This window comes from Psammomys obesus, unplaced genomic scaffold, assembly GCF_907164565.1.
Source record: "Psammomys obesus unplaced genomic scaffold, mPsaObe1.curated_primary_1811, whole genome shotgun sequence".
In the NCBI taxonomy this organism is placed as follows: domain Eukaryota; kingdom Metazoa; phylum Chordata; class Mammalia; order Rodentia; family Muridae; genus Psammomys; species Psammomys obesus.
Window position 1 is genome coordinate 2,516,692 of NW_026591816.1, and position 18,291 is coordinate 2,534,982.

General features: G+C 37.7%; 1 protein-coding gene across 4 annotated transcripts in view; it reads right to left on the minus strand.

Annotated features, from left to right (window-relative positions):
• Positions 1-18,291, minus strand: part of Mon2 (MON2 homolog, regulator of endosome-to-Golgi trafficking) — a 76,097-nt gene that overhangs the window by 28,930 nt on the left and 28,876 nt on the right. For all 4 annotated transcript variants that reach the window (XM_055612105.1, XM_055612104.1, XM_055612103.1 and 1 more), the window contains exons 6-21: positions 16,768-16,862; positions 16,023-16,148; positions 13,213-13,407; positions 12,563-12,687; positions 12,050-12,186; positions 11,099-11,252; positions 8,582-8,808; positions 7,329-7,410; positions 6,424-6,608; positions 5,448-5,560; positions 4,683-4,787; positions 4,299-4,379; positions 4,150-4,223; positions 3,976-4,066; positions 1,705-1,806; positions 548-658 (exon numbers count right to left, since the gene is read on the minus strand). In XM_055612105.1, coding sequence (XP_055468080.1) covers positions 548-658; positions 1,705-1,806; positions 3,976-4,066; positions 4,150-4,223; positions 4,299-4,379; positions 4,683-4,787; positions 5,448-5,560; positions 6,424-6,608; positions 7,329-7,410; positions 8,582-8,808; positions 11,099-11,252; positions 12,050-12,186; positions 12,563-12,687; positions 13,213-13,407; positions 16,023-16,148; positions 16,768-16,862 — 2,003 coding nt within the window. The remainder of the gene's footprint in view (positions 1-547; positions 659-1,704; positions 1,807-3,975; positions 4,067-4,149; positions 4,224-4,298; positions 4,380-4,682; positions 4,788-5,447; positions 5,561-6,423; positions 6,609-7,328; positions 7,411-8,581; positions 8,809-11,098; positions 11,253-12,049; positions 12,187-12,562; positions 12,688-13,212; positions 13,408-16,022; positions 16,149-16,767; positions 16,863-18,291) is intronic.

The following is an 18,291-nucleotide window of genomic DNA, read 5'->3' on the forward strand; positions in this document are numbered from 1 at the left end:
CACACACACACACACACACACACACACACACACACACACACACACACGGAAACACTGTTCCTGATGCTTCTATACTTGCTTTGTCCCTGTGTAAAGTAGTGAGAGAAAAGGATCAGACACGGTAGGGATAGGGCAGAGGTCGGTCGAGAATGAAGTGTTAGCACCTCATAACAAGGGCAATCTGCAGACAATAAGACCAGTTCCAGGAAGCTTGTTAACTTAATTTGAAATGGTTTAGCTGTTTTTATGAAGACCACCCTAAAACTATGTTGGCACTAATAAGTGATCCACAGCCTTCATGTCAGATAGAATATTAAGTTTAAGAAATCTTTTAAATATGGGCTTGGTGGCGCACACCTTAAAATCCCAGCACTTGGGAGGTGAGAGCCGGAGGCCCAAGAATTCCAGGTCATCCTTGGCTGTACACGGCGAGGCCAGCCTGTGCTATGAAAGACACTGTCTCACAAAAGGAGATTTATGCTAGAATATCATGAGGTGACAGTAACATAAAATTACATCTGCAGGTGCCACTGAACACTATTTTTACCTGGTTCTGTGAAAGTGGAGGCTCATGGTTAAACGTCAGCCCCGCTTTAATGAGTGACGTCAAAGCTTCCGCCCCCCACTCTCTCATCCGAGAGTTGGGGTGCTGGCAGACCTGAAGAAGAATAACTGAGTGAAGTTAAAATATATTCAACTGTGTGCATAAGGTAAGGAATACACATGAATCCAAGAACAGAAAACCAAAGCTCTTGTTATTTTTTATAACTTAAAAATATCATATATTCAGTAAAAAAAAAAATTATAGCCATAAATTTTCTGTAAGCTTACCTTCTGAATAAAGGCAAGGGAGGCAAGAGAGAGAAGACAAAAAAGAAAAGATGAAACTGAGACAAGTCACAGGAAAGGAAGGGTTCCATGACTGAAGGACTATGTCACCAGGAGAAACAAAGAAATCATATCCTAGGGGCTATCTTGTTTTTTGTTCCTGTTTTCCTGTTGGTGCTAGGAACTGAACCAGGGCTTTAGCATTTCATAAAATGGTTGATTCAGTTTATATAACACTGTCCTGAGCCCAATCTCACCTGATAAGAGGGTTTAGTCAAAATGAAGTCTGCACACATCCTTTATTTGTAAATTAATTGCAATAAAATGGATAAAATCTTAGAAAGAATACTATCTCAGGTTTCTAAAATGACATTAAATGACCATGGTCCCCAACTACATACAAACATATATACCAATAGTGGCAGCTGGAGTTAAATACCAGCTAATTATCAAGGCACCTCAAGGTGAACAAGAGATCTATCTAGATGAAAATTCTCTCCCTCTCACTAGCTGTGATTCAGTGGACGCATCACAGTTTTTCCCCCTCACGCCACCTCCACTATAGCAAACTTGTGAACAAGCTGTATTTGTAGCTCACACGTACCCCAAATTGCTACCAACTTTCAGAATACCTGAAATGCAGGTGAACCAAGAGACTGTGATAAAAAGAAATAGATTTTAACAGACAGCTATTCTACAAGTTAAAAACTTACATTTTTTATTTCAAGCTAATTACTGTACAACTTTATTCCTCTGATAAAATACACAGGGTGAGGAAGAGGAGGAGAAACTTAATTTCTCATTATGCTGAATCATAAGATCAACATACATGATTTTATCAGTAAAAAATTATAGTATTTAAGAAAGACAGTTTACCTCAAGTAGATGGCCAGTTAGAGGTCTCCATAAAATTTCTATTCTGTGCATATTAACTAGACCAGTTTCTAATAGTTTGGCAACAGCAAAAAGAGATGGTTCCTGAGGAAGAAACATATTACATTTTGATGTTAAAGAAAATTCTGTGATAACTATGAATAAAGCAGAACATTACTGTGATTTAATTACAATCAGTGACTATACAAAAAGTTAGCAGTAAATATGACAGAACCTATTCTTATGAGACAAGTCTTTTTATCACCCTAGAACAGCTCCAAAATTATCCCCAAATTATATTGGCACAAAAAGTAATGAGTTACAGATCTTACAGACCCACAAATCTATTAAAAAAAAAAAAAAAAAAAACACTTCTGTATTCTTAACATTTTTATGGTAGTGAAAACATGTGCAATGTGAAAATGCTAAATAGTATCTTTCTCTTTTCTAATAGAACTCAGTAAACTAAATTATACAGTGGTAATGACAAATGTGGCATTAGCTAATCTACAGGTGTCTTAAGAATTGTGGTGGAAAATTTATGCTACAGAGAAATAAGGAGTGAGATTAAGACTGATAGCTACAAAGTTTTAACTGCTTGGTATCCCATCTTCATTAGGCCACTGAATAGCTTACATAACTTACATAAATTTTTTAATGTGTAAAATGGAGATAAGAGTATACAAATTAGATTGTGTCAGAACGTAGGTCTCCCCAAGTGATGCCTACCTAACATTACTACTTTTCCTTCCTCCTCAATAAATGGAGAATATGTAACAATCATTTGTAGCATTTCAAAGAACATATTTATGTCCTAAATTCATACCTGAAGATTTTTTTTTTACAAAAGAAGTTTTGATAACTTTTCTGTTTGTTTATTTCGAGACAAGACAGGGGTTCTCTGTGTAGCCCTGGTTATTCTGGAAATCAGTCTGTAGACCAGGGTGCCCTTGAACTCAGAGATCCACTGGCCTCTGCCTCCCAAGTGCTGGGATTACAGGTGTGCACCACCACAACTCAGCCTCCCTCTGAAGCTGTACAGTTACCATTAAAAAGCTTTACAGTCTTCATTCTTGGAAATAGTAAGACTATGCTTTTAAATGTAGAGAAGGGGCTGGGGAGAAGGCTCACTGGTTACGAGTGCTGGCTGCGCCTGCAGAAGACTGGAGTTCAGGTCCTAGAACCCTCACCGGTGGCTCACACTCCCTGTAATTCCATTGGATCTTACACCCTCTGGCCTCCAAGAGTATCAAATGAACACATATAAATTTTAAAAATGTGTAAGGGGGCTTCACTGTGTTTTTATTCAGTGTGGGACCTCAGGTCTACCACACAAGCACTGTGAGTTACCCCTCAGCTAATAACATCACATTTATTATGTTCTGATTCACTGTTCTGTATATATTCTTGTCATGCTAGAACCAAACCCAAGGCTTCCCACAATGTTGGCAAGTGCTTTACCACTAAAGGGTTAGTTTCAAAGAGTTTATTTAAAATAGTAAAGTCTAAAATACGATTAAACTCAATTTTTTCTGTAATTTACTAATGTAACAGAAAGTATTTTGAGTGTAGAAAGAAATGTTCTTGAATGCTAATATTCAGAATACTGTTCTATACTTACCTGTCCTATTATATTTACTCAATTAATGGACAGTGAAAATGTTTAATTTCAGGGGCTGGAGAGATGGCTCAGGGGTTAAGAACACTGGCCACTCTTCCAGAGGACCCAGGTTCAATTCCCAGCACCCACATGGCAGCCCACAACTGTCTATAACTCCTATTCCAGGAGATCCAACACCCTCACACAGACTCGTGCAGGCAAAACACCAATGTACATAAAATAAAAAACAAATTATTTTTAAAAATAACAGAAAATGGTTAATTTTAAGGTGAGGAGAATGAAACAATTAGCTCTCATTTTCTAGTGAAAGCAAAGCAACCACCCAAATCTGCAACATTTTCCTAACTGCAGCTTTGCATTTCCCAAATCATGAATGCACTATCATTCAAGCACCATCAGGATATTTTATGACAGCTTCTTATAAAAACTGTGTGGCATCATTTATAAAATACTAACAATGTTCAGCACACAAGAAGCAGGACACACTTTTAAATTATATTACATACTTGGACAGATCACAAGCTATCTCTACCATGCCATCCTTAATCCTCCTGCTACAAATGAGAACCACCTGCTAACCAAGCACCGGCCTGCTGGCCAAACTCTACACTTATGTACCTTGTATAACTAAAGGAAAATGCAGAGTACCACACCTTATTATTTCCATAGGCCATATCCATTGCTTCTAGAGATAAGGAACAAAGTGCATTTATTAAATGATGCAAAGACACGTCATCAAGATACCTAAAATGAAAATGAAAAAGACAATTTCATCTCAAATGTATAGCTAGAAACGGTGTGGCTGATAGTTTAAAGCATGGACTTACTGTGAGCTTTCGAACAATCTTGAAAGAATGTTGGAAATCACTGGCAAATCTGTCATCACTGCTGTTGTGAGGACCTAGAGGAAGGATGAGGTTAAATGTAGGCGTGACACTAGTGAAGCAATCACCAGCTCCGCAGCGCTGTCGCTTACCGTGCTGGGGCCTTCTACTGCTCTTCCAGGCTTCAGGGCACCGCCACTGCTGGGCTTTAACCCCAGAATCCACACAAGATGCTGACAGTTAAAACAAGAGAAAACTATGAAAACTCTAATATTTAAAATCCCCATGGTAACAGCTAGCAATAAAAATTAAAATCAGAAGTTTTTTAATAATTTAAATCAAAGTAATTAGCACCATTCATATAAAATAATTATAGCATGCACAAGCAGTAGAATTTAGGGCATTATAAATAGTTCATTACTTCCTAAAATATAAGCCACCTGTTTATTCTCTCTCAACTTCTCCTTCCTAAAGAACGAACAGGTATTGTTTAATTGTTACCCATCGTAAATCTAGAATCCAAAATTACAGCATACCTGAAGAGTTGCCAGAACAAGCTGCCAAGATGTTCCGAGAACAGCGCCGTGACAGTGCGCCAGGTTAAGTAGAGTCCTCATGCACTGGATATTTTTGGAAGTCAACTATATTGAAAAAGACAGATTTGCAGCAACTGCCATAGATTCTTAAAAAGTAACAGCTTAAAAAGCAGCATGAATGCATTTAAAGACTGCCTTAACTAAAAGCAAGAATATTAGGGAAATAAGTCTGGATGGTTTTATAAGCACAAAGTTGTGTTACAGGGCTGGGGAGATGTTTTGCTCGGTAAAGCGTCTGCCACATAAGTGTGAGGGTGGAGGTTCAGATCCCCCTAACCCATGTTAACGCTGTGAGAGCCACCAGGAGGTGGTGACATGGGCCACCTGGACTAGCAGGAGGGCTCTACAGTCCCGTGAGCTACAGACCCTGCGTCAGCAGATTTGTGGAGCCGAGGAGGAGACTATCAGACAATGACCTCTGGCCTCTACACACCAACACGTGTGCACACTCACACGCCTACACATGTGGCAACATAAATGCAAATCTACATACACATGTGCACACATATCACACAAACATACAGGTGCACAAAAGTTGTATTAATATGGCTTATTATTAGTTACAATGTCAACAAAGTAGAGAGTTTGTTCTGGATCACCCTCCAGGTGGAGCAAACGATGTAAGTAATAGGGTTTGGAAAGTACAAAAAAGAAGTACAACAGTGTCCTTGATTGAAACAAACTCCAACACCGTAACTGCATTACCATCACTGTCCCTTGAGGCTGGACTGCGAGAGGCTGACCCACTGCCACAACCTGCTGGTGAGACTCGCTTGACGGACTTATCATCATAACACTTTGGCCCTGGATAGAATATGCTGGAACACAAAGGAAAGCCTAAGTTCAAGATAGTGCTCTTATTTCTTTCAAGATAATGTTATATTGTAAAATATTAATTTAAATAAGGTTTAAATTGATATTTAAACAGTTACATGGCAGTTAAACAGCAGTACTATTATCCATATGCACATAAACATCTGAAAACTCATAAGGTACAAACACTAATTTTCCATAGAAGTTCTTACAATTATAAAACTTTGATAGCACTTTTTATAAGCAAAACAGAATTAGAACATATCAAGTATTTTCAACACATATCTATGTACTTTTCTAGTTAGAGGCAAATAAATTTTGAGTGTGAAATATGTGTATCACATTGAACTATATATGAATTAAATGTAATAAATCTTAGTATCCTCAAACTATTAGCCAAGAAAATTAGTTTTTGAGTATTAGATATTGGCTGGAGATATCATAGCTCTCCCAGGCCAAACAGAAAACCATCAATTATCACTTAAACAACATATTATAGTTTACAAAGGAACGCCCGAATTATCTTACTTATCTGTATAATTATTGCTTAAAATTGCTATTACTATACTCTTCCTCCCTCCACCCTTTTTTTAGTGAAGAGCAGAAAAAAAAAAAAAAAAGAGAGAGAGATTCCACGAGGCCACACCGAGAAGAGAAACAAAGAGTGGAGCCCAAAGGCCCTAAGTCCCATGTCTCTCTTCCCGCTCAAAGAGATAAAAGAACTGCTCTAAAGAAGTGGACAAAATGGAACGGCGGAAGCATAAGTGCTGGGAGGTAGCATAACTAGTGCATCGAGCAGCAGGAGGCCTGAACTTGGGGTTTCTGTTGTCCTCCCGCCAGACACAGAGAACTGAGTAGTTTAGCTTACATTTATTGGACAGTGTGGCGGCAGTGGCGGCATTCAGTACAGTCAGGGCGTAATGTGGAGGCAAGGAGCCTTTGCATACTGCGGTTATAAAGGCATCTCGTGAAGTCACAAGGCCCAGTCTTCCACAGAGAGCAGCCATGCTCAGTTCAGCCTTTAAAATGTTCTCAGTGGCAGCCTCATCTGTGCTGAAAGATAAGGAATTTTGTTTATCTCATCAATTTATTTTACATACACTTTAAAACAATATGTGGGTTACATATTCAGTGAGGTTTTAAGAAAAGCTAAAATTGATATATTTAGGATGAAATTTTAACCAAATAACCTAATATCTAAAAAACTGAATTTTATACTGTAATGCACATACATAGGCGGGAAAAGATGGACAACTTAATAGATTAAACTGAACAGATCAAGCATCTTATCTGTTTATTTTGTTTTGAGGCAGGGTCATTAGTGCAGGCTGGCCTCAAACCCATTGCAATCTACATTCCTTAACCTCCCAAGTGCTAGGATTACAGGAAGGAACCAGGACACCGCCAAGCAAATCACCGCCATTGCAAAAGGCAGGGGCAAGTCCTGACATAACACAAGTGTTCCATAATTTCAAAGCTGTATTTTTGATTATGACAATTCTAGGAGGAGTTCAGAGCAAACAGGGCTCCAGAGGGGGTGAGAAAGAACAAGGTTCTTAAAGAAACAAGGAGATGGGCAATGTTAAGTACCCTGATTTCATCACGACGGTGTGAACACAAATTATCATACTGCACATAAAAGTTAAAATGAACAATGAAGTTCTACTCACACAGAAGACTAAAGGTGGGAAATAAATTCTTGGGCAAATGGAATTAAATTTAGTGTTGGTTTTAACGGCAGTGACATCATATAAACTCACAGAGACTTAATACCTGGCATCGAGGAGAAGTGAGAGCGCAGCAAGAAGACCGCACCAGCAAGCACTCACCATCTCTTCCCAGACAGCTCTGCTCACTTAAAGGGAAATCATGTTACACCATTACGGCGAGCGTCAGTCTGCACAATTCAAATATTCCAGCAACAACTCAATTATTAGACATCAAACACTAATATTTAAAATACTCAAATAGTGAAAAATGTAGACACTGTGATAGTTTCACAGAAGTTAAGTTATTTTAAAATATGTATAAGATATTTTACTATGTCGGTTAACTGACATCTTTTAAAAAATACACAATGCCAGTTCCGTTTCCCTATATCTTCAATAGGCTAAATTGTCCAACTGTGTCATCAATTGGAAATTAGCACAGACTAAAGTCTAATATGTTTGCTCAGCTAATGTTATATCTGTTGAGAATCAAGCAAATAAGGAAATATTCTGAATAAAATGACCCTGGGTACCCCACTGTTGGAGATGAGATTTAGAAATATGTAAAGTTAAAATTGACCTTGTAAAGCTGAACTAGAACTAATGAGATGGGGTTGAGGTCACAGTCTCTATTACAAAGACGCAGACACTTCTAGTGAGACACGTGTGCTTCCAGCCAAGCAGCAAGAAGCGCACCTGGTGCCCACATGTCCGTCCCATCTGCCAGGGCTCCTTGGGAAAAAGTGACACAAACTGGGATTTTTGCTTCCTTACATATTGATACAAAAAATTAGCTGCTAAATGAAACACAGAAATCACCCTGTGCCAATCACAGAACGAGTAAATAAGCTTACAATCTATCTTTTTAAAGATGTCATGGTCACATAAAACAAGAACTAAAGTACCATGTTCCACATTGCAGGAAAATATCCCCACACAACAATAAATTCAACAAACAAGGGACCACAAGGAAAATCACTGAGACAGTTGGTAAAATATGAATAAGATCTGAGTTTAGATGAAATATTGACTGACTCTCATTGCTGATATTGACTACATCAGAATGGGGGAGGCTAGAAATAGTTTTAGAAACACACATCCAAATATTAAGGAGTAGGGGGACATGTCTAGAACTTAATCCAAAATAGTTCAGGAAAAAATATAGTTCTATATTTATAAATAAAGAGAAAGGCTTGTAAGAGCGACATGCTAAAGTGTTAATAACTGGAAAATAAGGGTAAGTGGTAGCACAGAAACATTTCTCTAACTTCCCAGTCATTGAAAAATAACAATGGCATTCAGGCACTCTTAGCACACCTGTCTCCTTCTCCCCCTGGTCTGATGCTGACTGCACATCTCGCTGTCCTGATGACTGTGACGATGCTCCTTCCGTGACAGTGGGACACTCTGTTTCAGACTCTCCTAACTCTCCTTCTATCATGGTGGTGATTCCCCGGACAAGATCCAACAGACAGTGGAATGCCACAGACATGGCATAGCCTTCCGGAATAGTTGGGGGTTCAACTTTGTCCAGCATCTCTAAGCTGAAACCACAAAAAATGAAGGCACTAATGAGAAGGCAGAGCAAAAATAAAAATTAAAAAATACCATAGAAAGCCATTTCCATGTAGACTCTAAAACTTACTAATAGAAGACAAAAATAAAGGAAAATTACTGAGCTTGTTTCATCTGGAGAAGGATCCTTCTTTAGTATTTTAAACCAATTAGAGGGGCTGGCAAGATGGGTTGGTGGATAAGGGGTGCTTGCTGCAAAGCCTGATGATCTGAGTTTGGTCCCTTAAACTTCCCAAGGTACAGGAGGGAACTGGCTCCTGCAATCTAGTACTCTAACCTTCACACCTGTGCTATTTTGTGCACACATACACACAATGAATATTTTACATAAAAATTGGTTAGAAAATTTAAGCCCTAGCTGCTACCACAACTTCTCCTTGAGATATATTGATATCTTCACTATTTTTGGTATGAGAAATTAACATAAAACATATTAAGACAGATCACTATGCTTCTCAAACTCTTTTAAAATAAAGTGCCATAAAAGGTAATATAGTAAAATAACCCCACAAAGAGGAGGATGCTTTTACATCAGAGGAAGCAACACTCTGAGATACCCAGCTCACACATGCCCTCAGAGACAGCAGAAGAAGCAACGCTGAAGGACAGCTGTGTAAAACTCAAATCTACTTCAAGGAGAAAGTGTTCAGAAGAATAGACAACACATCTTATGTTCTCAGTTAGAACCAATGAGGAATTATGGTCCCGAATCCCTCAAGATGGTTATTTCTCAAGCTAAGAACACAAAGAGTGAATAATTCAACTGGAAAGAATTAATGGTACTGGGATAATTGTATTCACATCCAAAGAAAAGAAGATGTCAGACCCCTATCCCTTGTACATAAATCTATTTGAAACAAATCAATGATCTAAATGTAAAAGAAATTACAAAACTCTAAAAATATTTCACAAAATTCTTATTTCCCTTCATGCAACAGTTTGTTAGATATAATGCCAACAATTAAAAAATAGGTAAACTGTGGAACTCTGCTGGATAAGGCTGAAGTCTGACATTTCTGGATAGGCTCTGTGCTTTGTCTATAATGGTGGACTCCCTTTTCTTAGCAGGGGTTCTCTCTCCACCCGAGTCCTGATTTCACATGAAATAAGCATACAAGGTGCTGAGTGCTACCATCAGCTTTCCACCATGGCTGCCTGAGATTGGTCATTTCTTCTGAGGGAGGGAGGGAGGGCTCCCCTCCTTGCCTGCTGGCCAGGATGGCTGGAGCCTGCCTGCCTGCCTGCCACAAACTCAGTGACCACCATCATAAGCCCCTGGCAGGCCTGGACCTGCCTTCCAGCCTACAGGGCTTTTGCCTTGCCAGGCCTGTGTTTCAGCTGCAAGCCAACCACGCATGGGATTTTGCCCAAATTCTCTGCCATGCTCAGCAGCTTAACCAAGAGCTGAAAAACTTCGGTATTATCACAGGCTCCTGAAACCCCCAAATTTCCATTGTCTCTGATACAGACAATCTCATTTAAAGGGGCTAAATTGTAACACTCAGGTAGAAAACTCACTTACACACACACACACACCCTCAAATCCCCCCCCCCCCCCGCGAGACCAGGAGCCTTGCCTAGCACACAGGCCTTGCCCTAAATCACTCTAGCTGTTCCTGAGAGAAACAGAACCCTGATCCCAGAAGCCGTATCCCAGACTACCATTGGACGAAGAATGACAGTAAACTGACTCCATCAAAATTTAAACCTACTGTGCCCCATGGCATGAGCAAGAAAAGGACAACTTCCAGAACAGCAGAATGCTTTTGCAAATCATGTGTACACAAGAGACCTAAGATGCATGTCCTTCTAGTGTGCTTCCTGCTGCTGTAATCAAACACCATGGCTGAAAACAACCAGAACAGGAAAAAGTACTTCCTTCCTCACTGGCTTCCTAAATGTTTTAAATCATTTCTCCCACATACAGAGTTCAACTTATAATCATTTCAAGAATGTTTAATTTGCCAAAGAGAATGCAATTCTAGAAGAACTGTGTCCACGAGGTGGAAGAATTAAGTCACACATTTTACTAAGACACCGTGTAGGACAACAGAGTCAACTCTTAGGAAAATAAACTGAACTTAGCAGCCTACAAACAGAAGAATATTTAGTCCTGCTTAAAATTCTCAGACAATGACAAAAGAAAGTAAGCTCAAAATGTATTACCAACATTAAATATAATGCAGATAGAAGTATTTTAGACTTAAATATCATTTTCAGTGTTGTCATTTGTTATAAAGTAATGTTGCTACTACTTACTAGGTGGCTTTGGCACTGCCTTGAACTGTAATAGTCAGGATAGGTATCCAAGTTCCTCTGTATTCAAATGCTGGTAGTAAAGTAACCCCTCCACCAACCCCCACCATCCCTGAGTTAGCTGGTGCTGAGACTGGGCCACCGGCATTATTGTTTCCTATTGGAAAAGGAGGAAAAGCAAAGTAGCAATTTATTAGTTGATTATAAGTCAATAAATTCCAACACCTACTCAGACTTAAAGACTGTGCTATCAAGTGTGATACCTATAAATGACATTTGTTGATTCTGTTTTGCCCAGAGAGTCTATTTCCTTGAAATAATTACTTCATTTTTTAACATAAAAATTACTGGACAGCCTAAGCAGGTACCTCTGTTGGGAAAGCACTTGTCATGGGGCCCTGAGTTTTGTGTGTACGTCTCAAGGAGAAGAGTGGGGGCTGTTTTACACTGAGCCTCACAGTAAATGAACAGAGCACAGCAACTCAACAGAGGAGCTCCGATATGAAAAACTGATGGATATTCACAGGACTGCCTGATTTTGCTCCTCAGTACCCACAAAACCAAAACCAAAACAGAACTCTGAGCTTGGTGACGTGCACATGAAATCCCAGCACTGGGAGGCAGATCCCAGGGCCTCGCCAGCCTCCCCTAACAACAAAGCCCTGCTCCCCGTCAGAGAACTGTCTCAAAGTATAAGTGGGTAACTCCAAGGAAATGACAACAGGCCTCTGGCCTACACACATACAACACACACACTGGTCTGTGCCTGCACATATATGAACACATACACAGTTATAAAAACAAACAAAAATACATTTTTTTATATTTTAGAAAAATATTAATCTTTTCTCTTAATATATTCAGGTGGTGTAAGTTTGTATGGGCACAGATTTCATAACAGTGAGTACTGTAAACCAAGGGAGAAAATGAAGACAAATATGAACACAGTGTTACCAGCTTGGTTGGCTGCAGCAGCGTTTCCAGTAGGAGGGACAAGAAACAAAGACTGGATAAAAGACCCCAGTGCGTTCACAATGTCTCGGAAAACCTTGGTGGAGTGTTGCTTCATGTCATACGACTGACAAAAAGATCTGCAAAATAATTTTAAACATTTCTGGGAAAAGCATTTTAATGTGTTATAATATTCATATTTTAAAAGCAAGTAATATTGTTTAATAGTTATGGTTCCATATTTGGTGTCACTCATCACAACTGAGTGGTTTCTCTAATTTGGGTTAGAGAAAAAAGTTTGGATTCAGGTCACAACAAAACAGGAAAAGAAGAGAAATACTGGCTGTCTTTGCTTAGTAAATGATGGCAATCATGACCTCTCCTAGCTCTTCCTGAGGTCCGCCGGTGGCATCATACACATAAGCACACAATTTCTCACAAACAGGCACTGAGCCCTTTTTAACCCAGCCAAGGTCATCGGGCTATCCATTTAGCTGAACACTGCTGCAGCTTTACCTTAATAACTGAGGCTGCACACACAGCCTGTGTATTGATTCCACCGCAACAGCTCGAAGCCACTGTGGCTTATCTGCATCCAGAAACTTCACCAGAAGTGACAAAAATATTTCACACTCGGTTACCTAAAAAGAACAAGATTTTTACACATTTCTTTGAGTCAAAAAGAAATGATAATGAGAATGTCGAGTCATTAAGGTAAATGGGATAAAATGGAAAACTAGTTGAGCAGAAAAGTAGACAGAAAACCACAGCTTTTCTCTAACTCTATCCCTGTAACACTAATGATCTGCTAACAGTTAGTCCCTGACCCTTATTTTTAGAAAACACGGTACACTATGGCGCCATCTCTTGTCTCACAGTCTGCTAACAGATGTATGGTCTACCCTTCAGTAATATTCCACACGTCTGCTTCCCAGCTGCCATGAGGTTGGCAGCCTTGGTGACACCCCACCTCCATGATGTTTCTGCCTAAAACTCAGGCCCCAAGTAATACAATCAGCTAGTTCAGGACCAAACCTTTGAAACCATAAGGCGAAGAGTCAGCCTTTCCTGCACATCCTGAGGTCAAGTATTTTGTCAGAGAAAAGGACGGAAATACACATCACATGCAATTGTATATAAAAACACACCTGGAGATTAACACTCACCAAAAGACTGTAAAACTGCTTGATCAGAACAGACACCACTCTCAGCAAACGCATGCAAATAGGAAAATATGGTTTCTCAACTGGTGCTGGAGAAGATGACGTACTGGACCCTTGTCTGAACTTTATATTTGGAGAAAAGAGCTTGATCACAAGAGGACAAACTCTTTCTTTGAGGAGGAAACTGAATTCTTGATGCTATTTGCAAAGAAAAACAAAGAAATTTACTTTGTTTGTAGTGATACTTCTAAAAAGTTAGATTATCATAAATATTCTAATTTAATAAGTTTATGATTTTTAATAAGTTTTGTTCTCTGGCAATTTTATAATTGATATAATGCATTCTCTCTCTACCTTCTCTTATTTCTCTCCTTACAAATCTCTTTCCAATATTCATTGTTTTTGTTTGTTTCCCAAAATTATAACTAGTACCATTTATATGATCTAGCACTATCTAACTGATCACATGAAATCTGAATGATTAAAATAATAAAATATATTTGAAGTTGACCATTAAATGCAGACTAAGCCTTATATTGTCACTCAGGTGAGGCTAATTTTCACCATCAACCATATCTAACTGATATTTTCAAAGTGGTAAGACACCTGTCCCTCTCCCAGAATCTGATAGTTGCCAATAAATTAGCAGTAAGTAATATGATCTCTGAGGCCCTTTTTATAATTTACACACAGATTTGAAATTTTCACTACTCTTAAATGGACTAAATACAAACTGGAAAAATTTTAAGAAGTTAAAAAAAAAGAATGTATATTTCAAAAAGGAAACATACATGATTTTACAATTATTACTGTTCATTACTAAGAACTTAAGAATATAAAGCATTTAAAATAATAGGAGTAAAAACCTGATTAATAAAGTAATAAATCATAAATGTCTCTTCAATTATTTTGCAAAAATAATTCTACGCATGTAAAAATGATTTAACGACTAACTTGAAACTTATCTATTTCATTGCTCCAACAGAGCACAATGAGATCACAAAACACCCAATAAGAAAGCATTACCATTTTACATGTTGGAGAATTCTGTAAATAATCCTACAAGTTTATTTAAAGTCACTGTAAGTAAGGTGAAAGGCTCCCTTAACCTGTTAATTTCCCATCAACATCTGTTAAGAGTAGCCTCACTTTGGTGACAACATAAGGCTTAGCCTGTATGTAATGAAACTTCAAATACATTTTACTATTTTAATCATTCAAACTTTATTAAAACCATGAATGAATCATAAAAATCATCCAATTGAATCCTTCTATCCTGCAGAAATGTAAAGCAACTCACAGGTAGTTAATCTGCTCAATAAACATCTAACAGAAGCAGGCAAACAAACAAAAAACAGGAAAATATACAGAAGCCTTCACTAACTTGACTTCCTGAAGTTAAGCCAATAATCAAGGCTAACTTCTGATGTACATCCTTGTACTTTCTCACATATATTTTAACATATGTGTTGATTCTTTCCACATAAAATGGGATACTGAGAGTGATCTGAAATTTGATTCTAATACTTATGTCAGTTTCTTTTACTGCTAAAATGAAAACTACATTTGAGTACATGTTTAATTTTTCACTGTATTTATCATACAGGTTTTCCATGGTGCTACCTAGGGCACTCTTCACAAGTGCACACAAGTACACTGAGCATACTCTCCCACCCTCTCCAGCCTTCCTCTTCCTCCCTGGACAGCTCCTAACTTCATTCAGTGTTTACATACCATTTTAAGTGACTATGAAAACCTACGACAACAATAGAGGGACATATGGCTTCCAAAATCTGGCTTAAATTCAATCTCATGGTTCATATTATTTTTGGTTAGAGGATTGAGACTGTTATTATACAGTTACTGATAAAAGATGCACATGAATTCCTATTGATTTAAGTATTTTGTTTTTCTTATTCTTTTTCCCATACTCTATCACAATTATTCTTTCCTACAGTCTTATGAAAATGTCTATCTTTCTCTTCAGTCTGAAGGATTCCTCAAGTATCTTCTGTAGTGCTGGCTTAGTGGTCCTGAATTCCTTTAGTTTTTAATCATAGAAGGTTTTTCTTTTTCCTTCAATTACAGCAGATAGTTTTTCCTGGGTATAGTAGGAATCTGTGCTGGCAGTTGTTGTCTTTAAGACTTGAAATACATTATTATGAAACAGTAATGATTTTCATGGGTTCCGTTAAGAAATGGCTTATTTTTGGTGCTGGAGAGAAGGCTCAGTGGTTAAGAGGGTGCTCTTCCAGAGGTCCCAGCACTCACATGGTGGCTCACAACCATCTGTAACTCCAGTTTCAGGAGATCAGATACTCTCTTGTGGTGGCCAGGGATATTACATGCATGTAGTACACAGCACACATGCAGGCAAAACAACCATGGATGTTGAAAAGAGGAAAAAAAAGAAACAGCTTATTTTCACATTTCTTTCATAACTCCATGGCATTGGGAAACTCTGCCTAAATAAGTTTCTAAGATTTATTCTAATAATAAAATTTTTAAATGTTGGAGGTGAGAAAATACACACACACACAAGATAACGCTAAATCAAAATTAGAAGAATGTTTTTGTTATGCCTAGAATGCCAGTACTCAGGAGACTGAGGCAGTTACACATGCCAAAACAAACAAAAAAACCACCAAAACATACCTTAAACTCTCACACAAACAAATTGCACAAAGTAGCTTTGGCCTAAAGCCTAAGGCTATATCTTTGCATCTTCTAATACAGAAAAAAACACATTATTTTCTTGATAAATACCTGCGAAAACCATTAATTTTGTGACAGGATAATATCAATTGGCTTACTTGTAAAAACACTTGTGGAAAGTCATTGAGGACTGACTCTAGCAACTCAAGGCCAAACGTCCTAGTCATTTCCGTCATGCCTACAAGCCAATAAGGCGCGTCAGCATTCACCAACTGACAGAGGTCCTGGGAAATAACCAAGAAAAAAAAAAATCAAGTATCATGAGTTATGACAAAAAATGCTTTCCACAACCCAGTTTATAAAACTAAAACAAAACAAGCCTCTTTTTCTTAAAAATTAAGCATCAGTGATTTAAATCTTAGATTTTAATAAACCATTATGGAAACATGTACCTATAACAAGCATTAATGCTATTTTAATAAGGAAGAAATTTTTAATCTTACTGTACTTAAAATGATTTAGTCATGCTAACTGATGTAAAAAGCAGGCATTTGTGTATCAGATTACATTAAGCAAACAGCAAATCTATTGCTTAAACTTTTCTCATTAAAGGAATATTTTTATTGGATGGTCACTAGCTCTGAGTTTAATTTCTCTTCCTTAAAGTGAGTCACAGTTTATCAAGCTAGTCAAGCGTACAGTAGAGGCAGAAGTTTCTCTTCAGTCCTTTAGAACTACTTTAATATAATACTTTTAAAACTGATATAATACTAATAATACTTTTAATTTTCACATATTTAATATTTTTCCATTATAAATTATATCAGACATGAATTCTAAAATTAAAAAAACCTGCACAAAGCTACACACTCTAATAAAAATTACTTTTGTCAACTGAAATACCTGGAAGAGCATATACGCGTCTTTAGCACAAGGTCTCAGGGTGCTGACGGATCTTCTGTTACTATTTCCTTGAATCAGTACTGGAGGTTCTATATCTGCAATCAAAACAGGCCAGGATTGGGAGTTCATAATCACCTTTACCAAGCCATATACGCTGCTTAAAATTCATCCTTTTTATATAATCATAGTCTAGTATTTAAGAACCATGTCTTCAAAAAAGATATTTTATATAAAATACCATAAGAATTGCTTGGTTTTTTTTACAAATACTTTAGCAAACTAATTATTTTATTTTTATTTTATGATTTTTCTAAATATTTTATTGGATTATGATTTATTTAAATATAGCCAACTCAATTTTTTTATGATCAACTCTAATGTTATGATGATATAGAAGACTAAAGCCATATTCAGAAAAACACAAACATGTACATGCCCTATTGATGAATAAGATCATAAGACCTTTCCTGCCTTGCAAAATCACGGGCATGAAAGGAATGACATGAAAGCACAGCCACTGTCCTGAGTAAATGGTGGCACTCCAAGGACTCTGAGCAATAACCCACTATTTTTGGAGTGACATTCATGGCTTATTATTTTTATTACACACTTGACTTTCTTAGTCTCTCACTTTTCAGCTCTTTTATCACATGATCTCTGAATCTGTATTAAGTATCAAATATAAAGATTATCACATAACCATTTCCTCTGCCATTTACCAGCTTCAAAAGGATTAACTATTTCATCTACCACTACTATTGTCACTCACACACCAGCTAAGAATCAGCTAGAATAGTTTTTCCCTGTTCAGCATTTTTTTTTTTTATATTAACATGAAGGATACCATTCTCTGGGCTAGTGACATGGTCAGTGGACAAAGGTGCCTGATGCCATGCCTGAGGATCTACACTTGATACCCAGGACTGACACAGTGGAAGAGAAGAACTAATTCTCACAAGCTGTCCTCTGACCTCCACATGTGTGCTGTGGTGTGCATGTGAAGACGTATGCAAGTGCACATACATATACACACAAGTGTAATTTAAAAAATAGATGAATTCTTTTTAAATCATGGCAGCCTGTTTTAAACTCTATGTTGATTTAAGAAATAATTGGAAAAGGTTCTTGGTAAATTTTTCTACATTATTAAATTAGAAGGTAGTAAATGAAGCCAGGCATGGTGGTGCACACCTGTGATCCTAGCAGTCAGGGAGGAAGAGGCAGACAGATCTCTGTGTGTTCAGGGCCAGCTTCATCTAACAAAGCAAGTCCAGGACAGCCAAGGCTACACAAAGAAACCCTGCCTTGAAAAACCAAAAAAAAAAAAAAAAAAAAAAAAAAGAAGTAGTAGTAAATGATATAGCAGCCTTTAGAGAAATGGGGCTAAAACTACCACTCCAGGAATTACATAAAGGTTATGAATATAAGACATTTAAACTAGAAAACTGTCCTGTACTTAATGCAGTTCTGAATAATTCCCTAATGCTTCTAACTACTGGAATTGTGCCTAGACTTCTCCTCAAA